The sequence below is a fragment of the Zonotrichia leucophrys genome, chromosome 1 (assembly GCF_028769735.1).
Source record: "Zonotrichia leucophrys gambelii isolate GWCS_2022_RI chromosome 1, RI_Zleu_2.0, whole genome shotgun sequence".
Taxonomy (NCBI): domain Eukaryota; kingdom Metazoa; phylum Chordata; class Aves; order Passeriformes; family Passerellidae; genus Zonotrichia; species Zonotrichia leucophrys.
In genome coordinates this window covers 31,956,136-31,976,261 of record NC_088169.1, presented here as the reverse complement: position 1 = coordinate 31,976,261, position 20,126 = coordinate 31,956,136, and the positions used below count along the sequence as shown (strand labels likewise).

General features: G+C 37.2%; 1 protein-coding gene across 1 annotated transcript in view; it reads right to left on the bottom strand.

The window, feature by feature from the left end:
- The window catches only part of MGAT4A (alpha-1,3-mannosyl-glycoprotein 4-beta-N-acetylglucosaminyltransferase A), a 78,213-nt gene that overhangs the window by 6,662 nt on the left and 51,425 nt on the right, over positions 1-20,126 (bottom strand). Inside the window, exons 10-14 of the mRNA XM_064711007.1 lie at positions 16,595-16,725; positions 15,901-16,008; positions 15,326-15,519; positions 2,686-2,764; positions 360-426 (exon numbers count right to left, since the gene is read on the bottom strand). Of these exons, the coding sequence (XP_064567077.1) occupies positions 360-426; positions 2,686-2,764; positions 15,326-15,519; positions 15,901-16,008; positions 16,595-16,725 (579 nt within the window). The remainder of the gene's footprint in view (positions 1-359; positions 427-2,685; positions 2,765-15,325; positions 15,520-15,900; positions 16,009-16,594; positions 16,726-20,126) is intronic.

The following is a 20,126-nucleotide window of genomic DNA, read 5'->3' as shown; positions in this document are numbered from 1 at the left end:
TGTCTATAGGGTGGGTTCAAATCCAGGCCAAGCACACAACTCAAAAAAGCACTTGTGCAGTCACAGGACAGAGGAGGTGATCTTACAAAACCTGGAAAGGCCTCTGTTATAATCCAGGTGATCAGTCCTGGCAGAAAAGTTGGATGTAGCTGCACTACAGCTAAGAATCACAAGAGATCTCTGTTCAGTGCCTAAGTCTTTGAAAATAATTACTGGACACAACATTAAGTAAAGCCTATGGGGTCATATACCAAAAATGAATCATAAAAACTCAGGTTTAGGTTTGTTTTGGTTTTTAATAAAGATGTCTATGAGAGTTGCAATAGTAAGAATACACATTTTTTTCTACTGTTACATACCTATCCTGAAGTAACCATCCTCTAAGCGTTTGTCTTTGGTTTCTTTGCTTAACACCAGTTCTTCACTCTAGAATAACAAAACACAAATGAGATAATTTATTTTGACATATGACTTTGCCAGAGAAAGACAAATGTGTGTGTGCACTCTTCTTATATATTCAGCACCCATTTTTTCCAAATAATTAAGAACAAGCCTGGAATATAGTTCTTTATAGCCTTACAGAAGACAACATTAAAAAAAAAAAAAAAGAAAAGAAAGAAAAAAAGAAAGAGAAGAAAGAAAGAAAAAAAGAAAAAAAAGAAAGAAAAAAAGAAAAAAAGAGCAGCAGTGTTCCAGAACTGAACAATTCTTGGCTTCAAAGGAGAAAAATCAAGTTCTCTAAGTGCCCCATGAAACTCGCATGGTAACTGCCACGTGAACAGAATACTTAGCACACACTGGCATACACAGTAGGAGACAAGCAAAGGCAGGACCTGTCTTCTTTTTCTATGGCTTAACAAGAGATTTCTTTCTTGGACAAATGAAAACTTACAGTTTACTTTTTGATCTAAGACTTTGGGTGAGATGGAAAGCCATCAGACCAGTGAGGGAAGCACCACAATTATCACTGCCTCACTATATGAATGGGAATCAGTTGGTTTTAATAAATAAGCACAAAAAAACTTTGTAGAAGCGATCCTGAAAAACAGCTTGAAAATTACAACCATGATCCAATACTGAAAGACCCACTCCAAGAATTTCCCAGGAATTAATTTAAAATGTTTGGCAAAATGGAGATTATATTCATCAGCTTTTTTTTTTTTTTTAATTCCTATTTGGAACTAAAGCTGCTGAAAAAGTGGTGGGAAGGTTTGCAGGTGTTTTTGTTTTCTATGTTGTTGTTGGGGTGTTCAGGGCAGGTTTTTTTTATAGATTGTCTTGAGGGGTTTTTTAGTATGCTGCTTGAATCCCAGACAAATCCAGGCTGAGGATACTCTGGTTTCTAAGGGTTTTTTCCTGAATTCTACTAAAGGAAGATCAGGGTTAAAATATTTGAAGGAGTTTCTAGGTCTACTGAAGTCCAGGGTGGAGAAACAGGGCCCTGAGAAGCTGCTCTCCTCAACTGACATTATTTTACTGACAATATTTTCTTCTGACACCAGTGGCTTAGGAACAGGCCAGATGCAGAATTTCCTGTTTACCTTTTCCACAAATTGCATCAATAGCAATAGAACCCTGTAGCATTACTTCCTTAAAGGATGCTCCAGTGAGGGACATTCCACAGCCAAGTAAAGCCAAAAAAGAAATGCCTGCTGCACATTTTTGCTTATCTTGTGCATTCTTGTATCTTTAGCTTGGATGAAGTGAGGGCTGCTGCTGTTTTTTGTGGTTGAATGTATTTCCACAGGTCTTGAGAAACAAACCCCTCAGATCTTATAATATCCCACATGGCATATTTTATAATTGGAACCAAACTAACAATTTTCTTTTCAAGGATGGGCATAGTAAGAATTTTCTATTTTTGCCTGCTCTGAGGAAGGTAGACTAGGAAAATGGAGACGTGAGTAATCCTCCATGATTACTTACTTAAAAAATAGATAAAAAGAAAGTTAAAAAAATACTCAACTTACAGCAATTTTGGCCTAGATTTCAAGATTCCTACACCAGGTATATGGGGGAAGGCAGAGATATTTTTTCATTTTAATATTAAATAAAATAAATTTGTGTGAAGTAACTTCTTAATCCTCTCAGTCTTTGTGATATAAATAGTTAGCTGTAGTATCTAGTACAAGAAAAAGAACCCATACCATCTGACTTCAAACAAGAATACACTTTAGATAATGTAGTACTCTCCTGTGGTAAAACTGGCTCATTTATGGGGAAGAAACATCAAAAATCAGGAGAAAGGTACACATTCTGTTTTAAGAATCCATATATTTCAGTATCTAGTGGGTTTGGATGTGTGTCAATCCCTGAACTAAGACTTTTTTACTAAGTCAAATAGTAGATTGACTTAGGTTTCCCATTTCCCAAAATACACAGGAGAGGGAAGACTGTTTATTTTTTTGTTTAAAATAGTAGCAATGAACTGGAAGAAAATGACCTTGTTCACCTCGAAATTACCAACAGCACTTGTATAAGACTGCACCCTGAATGAACATTTGAATAGCTACAATAGTCTTCTGTGAACATATCCAGTTAAAAGAAGGAAAAGTATAAGAACATGAGAACATCAAGTTCATACAGTTAAAAGAAGCATTTATGTCTCCTCACTGTTAAAAAAGTTAATAAAGAGGCTTTCCTTTTATCCTGTAATGGAGAAGATACAAATCAAAAATTTTGTACCTGAAAAGGCAAAACTTCTACAGTTGTGTTTAGAAGTATGTCTCCTGGATGCTCTGGATTGCCACTGTGAAACAAGTACCTACAAATGAAAAGGAAAACAAAAGACAGGTTATACATCAGTCAAATCAGCTGTGTTACTGTCTGACATGTTAATTGTCACATACAGATGTTACAAGAATGAACATTTTTATACTGAGCCTACATCAGCTGGGATAAGGTGCTTTCACATATCACTGTAATTGGAAGGGGTCAAGGTTTTCAGTTGCTAAAGGGCAGCTGGGCAGTGTTTCACACAGGAAGGGAGCTTGCATCATGTGTAATTTGTGCATTACACAAAGCTGTGCTCATAACTGCCTGGCACACACTGGTATCACCTCCTGAAGCACGAGCCCTGCCCTCCCTCTGCCTCTCCCTGTGCCCACAGGATGAACTCTGCAGATCAGTTCTGGGAACTTAGCCAAGGCAATATTTTGCCAGGTGAGTGTTCCCCAAGTCCATTTCTCCACCATGGTTCACTGCAAAATGTCATTGATTATTGTGCCAGGAATTCCCAACCCACATCCACACCCTTTATGTTACCTGAATTCAAACTTGTATTCCAAAGGAAGATTTATTTAAGAAAAAAAATCCCTAAAAAAAAAAAAAAAAAAAAAAAACCACCAAAAAACCCCAAAAAAACAAAACCAAAAAAAGCCTGGTTTTGACATGTGTACACATATTAAAAAAACTGTACCTTTTTTAAACCTGTACAAGTCCCCATCACTCAGTTGTGCAATTAATTTTTTTTAATTGGACAGAGTAAATATGTCTGAAGCATTATCTAAGCCACTCCTATCAGTATCAATCAGTGAAGTGTTCAAATTCTAGCTGCCTACTCTGAATAGCTTTTGCAGTACTGCACATGTGTAGATTATGTTACAAAAGAGACAGTTAATTCCTCTTTCTATGTGACAGGAACTTCATTTTATTCTGAATATGTATTATGTAAACCAGTAATAATATTTTTTTACCACTAGGTGGAATCAATGCTTGAAAATTGTTCACTACTTGCCATTTTTTCTAGTGGACTGGAGTTAATTCAGATTACTGTCATAAACTAATTAGATCCTACACCTACTCAGATGCCACTTTTAGGAAGAATATTTTACTTTTATTAGGTTTAAATGAATATGTAAAAATCTATCAACACATTTCAAATCTTTCTTCAATTGGAACTTAGATGGTACTTACTGTTAATTTCTCTTCACCATTAAATATGTCACCAGCCAGAGACAAAATTAGTTCAGAAATTATCACTTGATTAAAATTAAAAACATTATCTCAATTTGCAATTTATTAAGATGCAGTTAGAAATGTAAATTGCAGCTTGTCTTTATCCAATATATCTGAAGCCAGGCTGAATACCTGCCTTTAATCCATACTTCATAGCAACAAGACAAGTAGAAAACAGTGCTCTGACCCCAGCCCAGAAATGTCTGTGACCCCAAAATGATAGAAGTATTTTAAGAATATGCACATACATGTAAAACATTTCTTTTATCAAGGCTCAGAAAAGGAGTAAAACCTCAATAGAACTTGTGATACAAGAAATTTACACTGATTTCTATTCCATTGGTTTCAGCAGAACTGCACAGTTGGACTGGAAAACAGAACTGAACTAAATAAGCCTCACTACTGTGTCTCAAGAAAAGTAATTTCCACACTGTACTTTAATGTTAGGTTAGTCAATTCCAAAGTAGACAAGCTATCTAAAACCCACAGTTCTTCCAAAACAAATCTTGTGACTTTTTCTAGACATTAATTACATCCAAAAAACCCCAACAGGTAACAGTAATTATTTTCTAGGAAGATGCCTTCATTGGACATCTCAATAAAAGCAAACTAAAACTCTCTGAAAAGCTGACCAGAAAACCAAAAGTACATTCTTTTGGCCTAGTTAGATCTATTAGGTCAAAAGTAGAAGTCTTTTGACCTAATAGATCTAACTAGTCATACTTTAGTCAGTGAGATATCCTAAGCAGTACTGGCCCTGTTTTCTCTGGAAAACACTGACAATTCAGAGGAGACTTAATTTAAAATGGAACTTGCCATCTAAGGTATTGCCATCAAAGGCTCCACCCAAACCACAGACATGCTGCTTTTCCTTAGCACTTAGTTCTGAGAGGACACACCTAAAAATCCCCAAAGACACTCCCTGTGATCTGGGATCCCTGTGCTCTCAATGAACAGTGACTGGCTTTGGAGGTTTGGATGGTTTTTTGGGGGGAAGCAATAGCATTGAGGGCTTTGTTTGTTTGTGAGGGGTTGTCATTTATTTATTTGGGTTTGTTTGCTTGTTTTTACAAAAACCCTGCAAGCACACAGCCACAGCCAACCATTTCTCCTACTGTGCCATCAGCTTTGAGACTGAGCTGCAGCTTCCCCTCCTCAGCAGTTGTCACTCCATTAGAGCAATGCACTCCTGGCACGGAGCCAGAACAATTTACAGCAGTAATTAATCAAACCTGATTTCCATGTAATCAAACCTGCTATTTTAGTATATTTTCTATAACTATCTGTTAATCCATATGCACACACAAATGTAACACATGCTCATGTCACATTTTAAATTATGTTTAGAAAGGAAGGGATATTTTTATATCTGAGCCTTGCTTCAACACTTGACAGATAACACCTACTTAGACATTAAAAGTTACACAGATTGAAAACAGAAGCCTAAATACACATACACAGTTAATCCATATCTATAATATTTTGTTTAGAACTAAAATTTACCAATTGGAAAATTTTACTTGAAATAAAATTTAATTTATGAACAAACAGATGTTCTACAGCTCCTAAAATAAGTGTCATTAGCTATTCTTTTGTAAAACTTGCTTTTCTGACAGGGTAGATTTTCCAATGGAGATTCTTTGGAAATGGGTTGAGAGAGTAAAACTAATTTCAAAATAAAGGTCAGTTAAATCTCCCTTTCAAAAACCCTTAAAATGGCTTTTAAGAAACCTATCTTTTCCTCTCCAAACCTTTTGGGTTTGCACTCTTTATATGCCAAGACCTTTTTTACAAACTTGCTGTTATGTTACTAGATATTTAATTGGACAAGAGAGTATTACGGGTTTCTCCCTCCCAGGTGGAGAGAAGACTCTTATGTCTCCTAACTAATGAACTAATTTATTCATCTGATATTTTTTAAGTAAAACAGACATTTCTAAAAACCACAGAGACATTTGCAGGACATGTAGGGTCCTCATTAAATCACTAATGTAGAGTAATCCAGCTGATACCCAGAGGATTATGAGGTTGTTTCCTTTTATTTAATTCCTACACCAGTAGTAAGATGTCTGGCCCAATCCTTTTTTCTTTCAAGAGAAACACTGGTTTTTAACTGGACTGAATGACCTTAAATGTCTTTTCCAACCTAAATGATTCTATGACTATGGTTTTCAGACTATGATAGGTATTTCTCAATACAGATAGTGAAGAACCTGGAAACAGCTTTGCTTTCAATTGCTAAATTATTTTGACACCTGTCCTGGGATTTACACATGACAGGCCATGCAAACAGTAAAAACGTGCTTTTTTCCCTGATTACTTAACATTTTTCTTAGGGTAGAATCACTAAGATTTCCTTGTCTATCTGCTGAAGGTAGACAAGTTAAACCTGTTAAACCTAACACCTTGTGAAGCATTCCTTCGAATAAAAATTCTGAAAGCAACGGATCTGTAAATACAGTAATCCCAACCAAACACAAATTCACCTCAAGTTTAAAAAAAACAAATCCTACTATTACCTTATGGAATATTACTTCACTACTTTCTTAATTACAAAATTCAAACATGAACACAATTGAACATTTTGGATCAATGTCATCAGAGAAAACTAACTCAAATTTACAATTGCTAAGTATACTAATGTATCTGAGTCTAAGAGAACCTTTTCTGCTGGCAGTGTCTTTTTAAAGAGTCACAGGTCAAAGATAATAACCAGCTACTCTAGGTATTGAAACACAGAGAAAAACCTCCTCTCTACCAGAAATAATGAAATCTCTGAACTCACTACACATCTAAAATCAAGCCAAAGAGAGGGGAAACCCCCCCAGCCAATAAGCTGAAACAAATATTCATACACACCCTAACACACAAAGGGAGGGGAAGGTAGAAGTGTGATTATCATTTGTACACTGACAAAAGAAACCATTAGTCTGCCAATGCAGTTAACTATTTAGGGTACTTTAAAAGCCCACACTCAGGTTCAGAATTCCTCCAATAGTGAGCACCTCAGAAAGATTCTCACCTTTTGTAACATCCCCCATAAGATGGATTCATCAATATTACTAATTTGAACTGCTGACTTTAATATTCTTTTAATAGCTGAATTTTTTCATCACCTGTGCTTTCAAAAAAAGCCCAAAACAACCATGCACACCTCTACCCAGCCCCATCTTGCTTATAAAGGGATGAATCTCTCTTCTTTCAAACATATCCAAGCATATTCATGCCCAAAAAACTATTATTCTCTGTATTACCCAATTTGACTTCTTTTACGTGTTAAAAAAATCTTCATTTTATTTAAATAAAGTGCCCATTATTTTTTCATCTATAGAAAGTGTTCTAATTACATGTTCTAATTAAAATAGAATTGAATACACAACAATTTTATTAGTAAATTATGGCAGTTTTATAAAAGGAAACAGTATACAAAAATACTTTAAACAGCACAATTCACATCCACTGTCTATATGTTTGGGTTTTGTTTTGAAGGAAATGAGTTGCTTGACCTGACACTAAACCTGATTCTAAGAACATAAGAATGCAGGCCGTTGTGCTCTGTAAACATCAGCAATCAAATACTTTCCTTCACATATCCTCCTTATGTTTTTTTTAGCAATATGATGTATTTTATATCCCATTTTCAGAAAAGGAAAATAGGTAGGAAGGCAGAGAGGAAATGTTTCCTTCCATGTTTGAACAAATTATCCATAGCAACATGCAGCCTTAGAGTTTTTAATTCTGCACAACATGAATTTCTGTAAAAGCAATATTCAGTCAGCAATTTTTTGGCTTTCTACAGATGCCATCATCCACTGCAAGAGTCATTATTCACCAATTCTCTCCAGCATTTTTGATCACTGGATGCAAATGTGGTAAAAGAAAACTAATCTACCTCCTTTGTGTCACTTTCTCAGAATCCTAATTAGGAAGTGTTATTCTACTGTCACTGGAAACCAGTATTAACCATGCACTATTTCCTCATGCAAAACACAAACAGAAGATGAATCATTTCTTTTCCTTCTCTCAAGTTCAATTTATTCTCCTATTCTTCATGCCTCTTACTAAGTCATTTGAAAAAAATTGCTTATACTTCCAAAAAAAAGTACAGTTCCTCCAGTCTATATATATGCATCTGCAAAGTACTCACAATAGGTAAGCAATGCAGTGGAAGCTTTAAAAAAAAAAAAAAAAATATATATATTTTGTATATATATATACATATACATATATAGTTGTTATAATGCCAAATTTGGAAAAACTCCACAAAAACAAACAAAGAAGAAATGTCCTGGCCTCCCCAAACAACACAAAACAGAAAATACCCCCAATCCTATTACCTTCTATGCAAAATGCCTGGTAAGATTTCCACTTCCTCTGACAAAATGAAGCCATCTAAATGTCTTTATATAAATTGGGCTGCATGGTTGAGAACTGTGAGGGTTGAATCCCCCATTTTTACAGAAGTGTTGACCAATGCACCAAAAGGGCTGAGCTTTCTCATGTTTGTCAATGGACCACAAAGCAGCTTGAGTGAAGAGGTGATGGAAGGATTCTGGGGAGTGGTCTGAGTCTGTTTTATCCATCACATGCCTAAGAAATATTTTTTCTCACACCACTTCAAAACTCAATCTGAATCAATGAAACCTGTGCCATTTCCTAACCCTCTTCACTTGTGCAGCATGTGTAGAAGGTATTTAGCTGTGTAAGAAAATCTCATTCTCTGGTGTACTCTTCTACTGTTTCCCAGCTAAGACTGTGACATCCACTTTCTAAAGCTGCACTGTGTCTCTGGAGTGGGCTCACATCAACTGTAATAAAAATGTCTGGCATTAAATTATTCTTAAATTTTTCATTTTGGAGGTCATTAGGGGTTTTTTCTATTTTTTGGATAGGGTTTTTTTGTTTGCATTTTTTGCTGGGGGTGATTGATTGTTCTTTTACAAGGTTATTTCTGCTGAATTTTTAATCCAGTGAGATGTAGAAAGGCTTTGTTGGGGTTTTGAGTTTAGTATGTGTGTGTGTATGTGGGTGTATGCACATAAACATTTTTTACCCCTCCAGCTTGGCTGGAGAAGCACAGATAACTCCCTTCAGTTTTCCTATACACAGGCATTTGCCACCACTTGAGATTGCACTTGGGTATGTGACCTCATCAAAGGCTGCAAAGATGCAATTATGACATTCAGAGACTCCAGCCCTCTGGAAATCACGTGAAGTATTTTAGAGTATCTCAAGTGGCATTAGACATCTAACATTTTGGCAACAGCAGCAAGCCTCCAAGATTTCTGAGTAAGAACTATAAATCCAGGAACACTGCCAAGTACACAAATCTTGGATATTAGTACCATTAAGGAAGAAGCAGCATGTCCTTGGCTTAGGCAGCTCTTTTCTTCTGTCTCTGATCCATACTTTGAGGGTTTTTTCCCTTTTCATATGAAGTCCTGGCCTCATTGTTATGGGCAGAATTCCATGCCCAGAGCAAACAGCATCAGTGCCTGGGAGCCTGCCTGCCAAATCCCTGCTGTCAGTGCATCCATTTGAGGATGTTCTACTCATTAGTACAGAAGCTTATGCAAACAGAAAAACCAAAGTTCTCAAATTCTCTTTTATGTACACAAAAAGTATTATCGCACCTGAAATGTACTGACAAACACCAAAACATTTAAAATAATACACTCAGAGATTTTCAAATATTTCCTATCAGCTGACATGACCATTACAAGCTCATAAAATGGTGTTGCAGTTTAATAGCAAGCACCTTTACAATCAGAATTAGAGGATTACTTCTAAACTATACACTCTGTGTTCATGCACTTACATGGTTCTTGAGCTAAAACTGCCCATAAAAGGTTTAATGCATTGGGCTGAAGGGGAGGTTCTACACTGAACAGTGATTATGAACAAAGAACAGCTTCTACATCAGGCAAGTCACTGCTGTACTCATCTAAAACCAAAACAATTTTGCAGGTCTCTAAGTTTTGAGTGGTTGGTACTGCAAAAGCAAATGATGAAGAAGTGCTATTTCCAGTTTCGGAAAGCTGTTAGGAAGGTTTTTCTCTGATGTAATGCATTTGATCTTGTATGTCTCTAGCCACAGGAGGACTTGCATCCCTGTAGGATGCATAGTTAATTATATTTGGGATACATGCAAGACTGACTGCTATGATACTTTTTTTGTAACTTTTTTGTACTTAAAAAAAATCATTTTATTTTTCACTGCTAGAGAACTTGTTTTAAAAGCTGCCTTTACTTTTCTTTACAAAATATCACGCACCCATCTGTCATTTTATGTAGGTATTTTTCAGCACTGTCACAATAATTTCAAAGCAGACAAAATAATGTATAACTTTAGAGATTTAAATAATGTATAACTTTAGGAGTCCAACAAGATACTATTCACACTCAGAACATTGATTTTCTAGCTTAAATAGTAAAATATAGATTTTCTTGCATGAAAATTAATTCTGTGTTGTGAGAAGATGCCAGAGGAAATATAAGTGAGGTTAACATCATGTGTTCCCTGTGATCCCTGTGCCCAGAACACAGAAAATGAGATGAACAGTCTCAAATACTGCATATCCAGTATCTATGACAAAACACCTTGTAGATTATATTTGACTCTGATATTGGCAAGGTATTAAGAGTCTACTTTAAAACTGAAATACCAGTCAGCAAGCTGTACCTCATAAAGTCACTTTATTAATAGTCAATGTCAAATGAGGATGACTACTCAATAACTTGGTAAAAGGAGAGGCCAACCAGCTACAGGGCAACTATAGAGTTCAAAGCAGTGCTGGGAGGAAAAGGAAGGGAAAAACCCAATACTACAAACAAAACCACATTACCCCTCCCCTAAAAAAAAGTAACCAGCTAATCCTTTGAAAACATTCCAAGTAACACTACGAAGCAGTATTGCAGAAGAGTCTGGAGCACAAGTCCTGTGGCTGGAGCCAGGTGAGGGTCAGTCTCTTCTACCATGCCTCAGAGGAAATGGCCTTAGGTTGCATCAGGGGAGGTTCAGATTAGATACTAGAAATATTTTCTGCACTGAAAGAGCAGTCAGGCATTGAAATACTGTCCAGGGAGATGATGGAGTCACCATCTCAGGAAGTTTCCAAGCAGCAACTGTGGCATTTAGGGATAGGGGTGCTGGGCTGATTGGTGGACTAGATGACCTTGAAGGTCTCTTCTAACCTTGATGATTCTGTGAAGCAGTTACATACAAGAAACCTCTCAACCTTTAAAATATGAGCCTCATATTTTAAAAATAAAGGAAATGTATATATGTATACTAGTGAGGTTGGGGTGAGTTTTGGTTTTCGGTGTTTCTTTTTTTCTCACAGTATAAAATACATACTTGTCTTTTCCTGCAGCTTTTTTCTTTTAAAAGAAGAAAAAGCTTTTTTCTTTTAAAGTAAAAGTCAGCATTTAAAATGCATTTATACTGAAGCAAACCTGAAGCCCTTTCTAAAAATATCCATTCTTAATTCCTACTGCAGAACAGCCATGTGTTATGCACTTTCAAGGGTTTTCTCAAAGTAATTACTGCATATGTTCTTTGAAAACAACATCTGACTTGTGCCAATCACACCTATAAGGAGGACTCTGAAACTTAGTCTAAAAAGAAAAGGTTGTGTTGATGATGGACACCAGCATCACCTAAGTGCTGCAATGGAATGTCTTTCTCAGATGTGTTTTGACTGGTTCATAAAGAAACTCTTAAATACAATTGTCAGATTTAATAAATAAATCTGTGCTTGGAACAGCAATGCACATGCCAAAACAGCAAAGTGGATTACAATAATTATGCAAAAAACCTGAGGGAACAGACATTCAATATTATTTATCTTTACAATGTAGGCTGTTTTCAGCATTTAGAGAACAGTCCATCCCTTCATTTAAACAACACAAAACCAACCAAACAAAACCAAACTTGTCTTCAACACTGTTATGCAATTTCTTTTTAAGAGGAACCTCCTTCAATCTACCTTCCTTCTCAAGGATTTTCTACTGAAAGAAATATATATATTTTCATATTGCAAAGGATGAGACCGTAGATTACTATTAAGGAACTTTGGTGTTTTGGCTGGAGAACTCTTGCTTTGAAAGAACCTAGAAAGCTTCAGTACAAGAGCTGTCACTAAAGCAAGCATTAGAATGTTTCCATTTACATTTCCCTGATCTCCAGGTGTGGTTTAGAACAAGCACCATCTATTTGACTGCTTAATATTCAGCAGGAATCTGCCAGCCAGGTCTTGCATAAAATAGGAACAAATGCTACTTTCTGCTCAGTGAAGTGAGCTCAGTTCTCACTTTAAGTTAAGAGATCCTTGACAGTGTTATCCCTGACTATATTCTCAGATCTCAAAAATTAAATATTTAAAGACTTAATGAAAGCTAATTACTGAACTGCAGAAAACTCAAATTCAGTTCAGCAAAACATTTGGTGGAAAAATAAACTTCAGGAACAAGTCAGCACTCTGTCAAAGTGCAATAGATGTGCTATTTATTCAGTCTGAGCTGTGGTCAGTATTTCCATTAAAAAACTTCTTCATCACAAATTTATTATGGCAGTTACTAAGCAGTTACCTCAAACTGACTTGGCAGACAAATTTTCTTTAAATTCATAGAGCTCTTCTAATACTTAACAGGAAAAAAGAAAAAAGAAAAAGCCTGTTGCATCTTTTCAGAAGATTGTTATCAAAAGTGTATTTTCTACTCTTAATTCCCACCATCAGAAGAATTTCCCCACCAGGTAAGTCTTCCTAATGCTTGGTCCATTTTCCCTTTTCTGTGTTTCAATCTGCCAGTCACAGTTTTATTTTTGACTGCCTCAGTAAGCATCCTTGAAATATCAGGAAACTCCACTGCTCTACTAGACCTGCACTCTGCAGCTGCTGCTCAAGTTACACAGACAAACAAGTCCCCAAAAATTTGAAATTACAACACCTGTAAATCTAATTAGTCACTGAGTTCAGAAAGGTAAAATACTGTATTTTTGAGGACACTGTGGCAATAGAAGCTAAAAGTTATAGTAAACTTTGAAATGGCTTACAATGATAGCTGAATAGGTAGCATATTTCAAACTTGTGAACTTCCTTTGAGGAAGCAACAGAATGCAAGATGTTTCCTTTCTTCTAAAACCAAAATACATTTCTTCAATAAATAAAAATAACAGGACAAAACAAACAAGGAAAAACCAAAAACAACAACCCCCAAATCATACAACCAAACAAAAACCAAACCAACACAAAAATCCCCAAATAAACAAATCCTACAACCCAATAAACCTCCACAAAAAACACACAACCACAAAACCCCCCAGAAAAACGACAACGAAAACCAAACAAAAAACCCTCCAAAAATCACCATCCCACCCAAAAAAAAAACCCCAAAACAAACTCCCACAAACAAAAGAAAACTCCAAACAAAACAAAACAAGACCCTGAAAAACCGCACTTCTTCCCCCCAAAAAATAAAGCATATAATCCTCTACAGCTAAGACTATTCTTTAACACAGCAGGTGGACATAACTACCTTAGGCCTGGCTACAATTTTCCAGGGCACAACAATGACCATTATTTTCCCACCTTTTACACAGATAATTAGTTCTTTCTCTTTCCCCTAGCTCCCTTCAGCATTAAGGCAGCATGTATTAAAAAATGCATTTTTTCAACTGTTGGCACAGAAAAAATGTTTTGCCTTTAACCCAAGGAGGTGTGGCAGTTATGCTCCTCCACACATGCACCTTGGACAGCCAACCAGGGGAGTGTTTCAAAGCCTAGCAATCAACTGAGACAGTAATCTGACATCTCAAACAACCACCTTGGGTTTCACAGGTCAGACTAGTTTGGAACAACATCGTCACAAGGGAACAACATCGTCACAAGGGAACAATCTTCCCTGTTGTGTTAAGCCAAGGTGAGACTTAGCCTTTGATTATGTACCAAGGTACACAAGTTGACTAATTGGATTCAGGACAGCAAAAATGTCTCCTTCACAAGAAAAACATTCAGTCAAATTGATTTAAAAAAACTTTGTTCTACCAGGCTATAGGTATTGGTCTAAAAAAAAAAAAACACATAAGGTGTGTGAAGTAAGAAGAAAAGGAATCCACTAACATAGCAATATTTAACTGGACATTAAATAAACCAAGTATTTTATAAATCTTGAAATACTATGTTGGGGAGACAGTAGCCAGCAAAGCAGCAAATGAGTCTCAAGAAAACTAAAGAATGACTAATCTCTACAGTGCTAATTACCCTTGATTACCCTTAATTCATCTGACCACTAGTTAAAAAGAAGTCACCTTTAGTCCCCCATCAAATCTCAGATATTTGTATTCTGAAAGCTAACACCCCCCTTTCTTTTTTGTTGCATTCTAATATTTTTTAAACAGGTCAGCCTGGAATCTTAGCACAGTGACTTGGTTCAAGCTCTAAAGCTACATCTTAAAAAATACTGCCCTTCAGAGTCTAGCTTTGAGTTTGAGGGATAATACTTTTTCTCCAGCAAGTTTCGATCTAGGATAACAAGGGAAAGCCACAGTGGAGATACACACTGTAAAACAACCATGCTGTACAATTCTCATAAATTAGCAATATTAACTGACATAAATAAACCAAGTATTTTATAAATCTTGAATTACTATGTTGAGGAGACAGTGCTTGCAAAGCAGTCAAATGAGTCTCTAGAAAACTAAAAGAGAAATCTTACAGTCTAAATTTACCCTTGATACCCTTAATCAGACCACTAGTGAAAAGTAAGTCACCTTTAGTCCCATAAAATCTCAATATTTGTTCTAAACAACACCCTTTCTTTTTTGTTGCATTCTAATATTTTTTAAACAGGTCAGCCTGGAATCTTAGCACAGTGACTTGGTTCAAGCTCTAAAGCTACATCTTAAAAAATACTGCCCTTCAGAGTCCTCAGCTTTCAGTTCTGGGGATATCCTTTTATGCTCCAGCAAGATTTCTGATCTGGATAACCAAGGGACCAAGGCCACAGGGCAAAACACACTGTACAACAACCATGCTGTACAATTGCTCTGTAATTAGACACAGACTAACCAACTACAAATAGGACCAAATTGGCTTCTTTTAAATTCTCTGCATCAGAGAAGCACTGGCTTTGCATTGCATTTTTCATAAAGGCTCTAGATTAAATGAAAAGGAAAATTTAAAAGCAAGACAAAATTTATCATAGTAAGAGAATTAGAGGGAAGACAGTAATGATCACTCTTTCAGCTGAACTCCAAATGTCCTACACCATTTCACTTTAGGTTACAATGACAGCCTCAAATTCTACCTTAAAGCATTCTTGGCACAAGCAACTTCAGATATGAGACCAGCAGCAAGTAATTACTAACCTTTCTACATTGACTGGCTTGTCAAATTTAAAGAGTATATAATCTCCAGCAACTGGTGTGACAGCCCAGAAAAAATCTTCCCCTACGTAGGTTTTTTCTAGCGTGTGCCCCTGGTAGACTTTTAAAGATGTCGAAACCTCTGCAGGTGGATTCACGTGGATTTTGTGCAGTAATGGTTTCAGGAAGTCTTTATCCTAATTGAAAGACAGACAAACATCATTCTGGTCAGACAACCTTGTTTATTATGTTCCTTTCCCAAGTGGTTACACTTAAAACAAACATTGGCATAAAATGGAAAATGAATGCATTACTCATTTTGGGTGCATCAGATCTTGTACTGCTCAATAATATGAACATTCCATTAAAGTAAAAAAAAATTTAAAAATCCACATAAATATGCTGGACTGGCACTTCTACATTATAGTAGCAACCAGTCTGTATCAGATTTAATTCCAGTGGGAGCAGTACACATCATGCTCAAAAATGCAAGGCAACAAGAAAAGACTCTTTTTCTCCACAATGTTTTTCATTTAATCAGCCTGCTCTGTAAAGGAAGGGAAATGTTTTCTACTAACTGTGAGTTTCTGTATCTTCCCTGCTAGAGAAGAGTGGAGGCCAACATGCTGGAAAAGAGAAGGCCTGAAGCGTATCCGTAGGTTAGATTTCTGCCGATCACAATGTTTCTGAAAAGGTGGGGGGAAAAGGTAAGGGTGGGATAAAAAACAAAAACAAAACAACACATTAGTAAAAACCAACACAAGGTAAGAACCTAGGCCTATTTATGCAGTTTTTCTTGCTGTCATTCCAGAAATCTATCAAGACTGCTGTGCAAATGTAATACTGTTCAAGGTCCTTGCAAAGAACCTGTTTATTCAGCAAGGGAGTCTCTTGAGAAATGGAGGGCCAAAATATGAAGTTCATTCCCCATTTGTAACTTTCTCCAAGACTTCTATCCAAGCAGTGACATTCTGCAGAGCTTCTCCAGTGGTTATAGTATAAGTTTATTTTATTACACATAGAATCTTACTAGACTTTTGCTTTTTATCCTGCTGCACCCGTCTCCAAAATCTGAAGCAATAACAGCTATGATGCTCCTGAGAACTGTCCCTCTAAAGTTCTTTTTGAGATAATAATCTTGGCAGGAAGAAAGACTCTTCCAGAGCATGCAGTAACTATAATGTATACTATGCTGGCTTCCAGCTCACAAAAATTAACTCATTCATCATCAGAGAAACATTTTAGAAGCTTTATAATAGAAAAAAAACTTACAGCATCTTTCTCAGGGTTACACACTTTCACCCAGAGGATATGGTCCAGGAGCCAATCAATAGGTTTCTCTTTATAAAACATAAATATGAACTCTACAATAAGAGTGATATCTGGAGACTGGAACATTTTACCTGTGGGTGACATTAAGAATAGCTGGAGTTACTTTAGATTAGAGATAACACTTTCTTTTGAAATAAATGAGATAGCAGATATAATATTTGTGCCAAGACAAGAAATATTAGCACTGAACAACTTGAAATTTCAATGTTATTAGAAGTTCCATACCTTTCAACTAAATAAAACAGCTATTCAAACAATAACTTGTCATATATCTTGGTGCTATCAAAATATTCACTGTCTATTCAACGTAACACAACACAGTCTCCTTAAGAATAGAAATTGTCAGTTTGAAATATTAAGAGAAAGAAAAGTTATGGATTGGCATCTATTGTTGCCCATGTCACATGCCAGTTCAAGCCCCTGATGTGAGGAGTATGTGCAAGTGTTATCTGCCCAGTCACACAGCTTCAGCTACTGCAGGTACAGAAAGCAGAGATGCAACACCTACCACCAACTCAGAACCTCCCAGGCAGGAAATCAAAGGGAAAGAAGGAAGCTACCAGAACATAACCAGAGACAATGTAAATCAAAAAGAAACATCCCCCAGTAACCAGAGTTTTTTTCTGCAGTGCACAGGCCATCAGCAGGACTTCTGGGTGGCACTGTGCAAAAGGATTCTTGGGAATCCTGAAGACTGGGAGGCTTAAAGGGGCCTTTGCAAAAGAAGGAAACTTACAGTTGATGAAGTTGATGAAGAAAGTCGATCTAATATCAATATGAGCAATCACCTACATGGTTGTGGAACACACTCCTCTGGCAGTAGAGGTGTCTGAAGAGAAAGGTGGCCAATGCATGGGGCTACTGTGTCAGTCTGAATGCAGCACTTGGAAAAGGTGCCTTGCATGAAAACACTGCTACAGGAGCAACACAACTGGCAGCGGGGCAGTCCAAGGCTGAAGACAGACTTGTGCTTGCAGGGACAAGTGCTTGTATCAGGGAGTGCACTGAAGCATTGGAACAGGCTGCTGAGGGGAATGCTTAAGGCAACATCCCTGGAGGTATTTAAAAGATGTATAGATGTGGCACTTGGGGACATGGTTTAGTGGTAGATTTGGCAGTGCTAAGTTAGTGGTTTGTCTCAATGATCTTTGAGGTCTTTTCCAACAAAAATGATACTATGATCATATGCCAGCTAAAATCCCAAAGCAGTTCCTGATTTCAAGGCAGATTCAGAAAACATCACCAGGTCTGCAGATGAAGTCTGAAGTCTTTGCTAGGTTTCAACTGAGAAGGCAAGGAAGAAAGACTTCATGTAACCATGAATCTCTCAGGAAGACATCTGCTGAAGTGATTCAGTTCTGCAGATGTTGCTGAGATGTGGGCAGTGCTGGGCTGAACAGGGATGGGCTGTTGGGACATGTGTGCACCAATGGATCAGAGTCCAGCAGAAGCTCTTTTCCAATGCAAGTCCTCTGTCTATCCACATTTCAGAGTCCTGTACAACACACTGACACACAGCACTCAGGCATGGGAAATGTTTTGAGGGTTTTTTCCACTTGTGAAGAGGCCTCCATAGACTTTCTAAATAACAAGTTCCACAAGTGGGAGAGTTTCTAATATTTTCTCTACTCTTAGGAAAACCAGCAGGAGTAGACATTAAGAGGAGATCACTGGAAGAGCCTTTCCCCTTTCAGAAAGCACGTGTCTGATGCAATCTCTTTTCTTTATGACTTGTGCAAAATTGCATCAGAACAAAACCAATGCAAGAATACTCAATGGAAACTCTGAGAGCAGTCTGGAGGTGTCTGAGCTAGACTACATCATCATGCCAGACAACAAATATGGAAGAAACATCTGACTAAAGCACCAATTATTTCACCTGTTAGAATGATGCTATACTCATTATAGTAGACAATTTACACACTGGGGTGGAAAAGTAAATGTGATAAAACATTAACTGATTTGTCATTGCTATATCAACATTGTCCCTTACAGAAACTTTTCACCCAGCCCTTTACAAAGCAAAATATTGTCATCACTTTTAAGTTGCTGCTGTAATGAGGTCCTCAAATAGGTATCTCCACATGAAAATACTCTGTAACTAAAATTTGAAACTTCCACTACACAAGGGACAACACTTAGTAAACTAGGGACAATTGCAAAGCTTTATTCTTAAAAGACATCAAAAAGATGTTATTATTTTTATTAGTACATTGTTTAACATTATTTGTGGAAGTAAATATTTAAAAATGGGTAGGAAACAATCATATGATTAGTTAAATGTTGTGTAAAATAGTCATGCAGAATAACAGCTTTCAGCTTGTCACACTTCCAACTAAACAGACCCCAATTTTCCTGGTGATTCATCTCTGCCTACTGCTTCCAATGGCATAGGGCAAGAGAGGAGAAAAATATTGTAAGCCCTGATAAAACAGCAGCTAAAAAATAGAACTAATGAAATGTTTCTGGGATTTTTATGGGACTGAAACCATCATTTCTAGGTGACAGCTGCTGAGGCAGTCTGTCAGTCACATCTGTTTCCATACAAAGTGCACCTTTCCATGTGTTGTCAGAGAGATGCACAACATGAGAGTCAGAAGACAGAAATATTGCCCTAATCTCAATGCCTCTTCCAGGATCTATAAACAGCCATGATGCTCTAGAATCCTTTTATTCTTCTACCCAAGGACAGAGCAGAAGAATCACACTGACTTTTTTTTCCTTTGACTAGCTCATCTTCTGAAGAACGTAAGGATTACTGTCTTGTCCTCACCCACAGACCATGTCACTGAGAACTTGGCATGAAGGAACAGGATGCTACAATTAAGAAAACTGATAACAAGACTGAAGAGTAGGAATTTACTCTTATCCCTAATTTAAGTTATCCTAATTTCACATAAAATAGAAACAGGATATCAGTGTATTATTTACCCCCATATGGCAAACTTGTCTAGGCTCAGAGGCAGTTTCCTCTAGGCTGGCACTCTACTGTCCACCATGAGTCAACCACCCCAGACTGGGGAGTAATCTAATTGCCATGGTTATTTCACAGGGCACAGCAGGGAAAAACAAAGCAAACAAAGCCCAACCATAAAAAAACCAAACCAACCAACCAACCAAGCCACTCTGACACATCCAACTGCAGCTAGTCAGAATAAGAGAGGTGAGCCAGGTGAGCCAGCTGTACCTGCACTGGCATCTTTAGACCAAGCAGCCTCTCTGCCTTATACTCACAGGACTGTGAGTGTAACACTCACAGCATGGAAGTGTTCAACAGTGAACACAAAGTCACAAAGTCTTCTCGTGTTAATTCCTAATGAACACTGGAGCAAAGATGAACAGGAAACACCCTGATCCCAAGACAAGCCCTTGTCTTCCTTCAGTAACCAAGGACAGACATCCCCATATCACTATCTGAAATGCTGTCACACACAGCTTGGCACAGCTTGGCCCCAGCCCCTTGTCCCTCTGT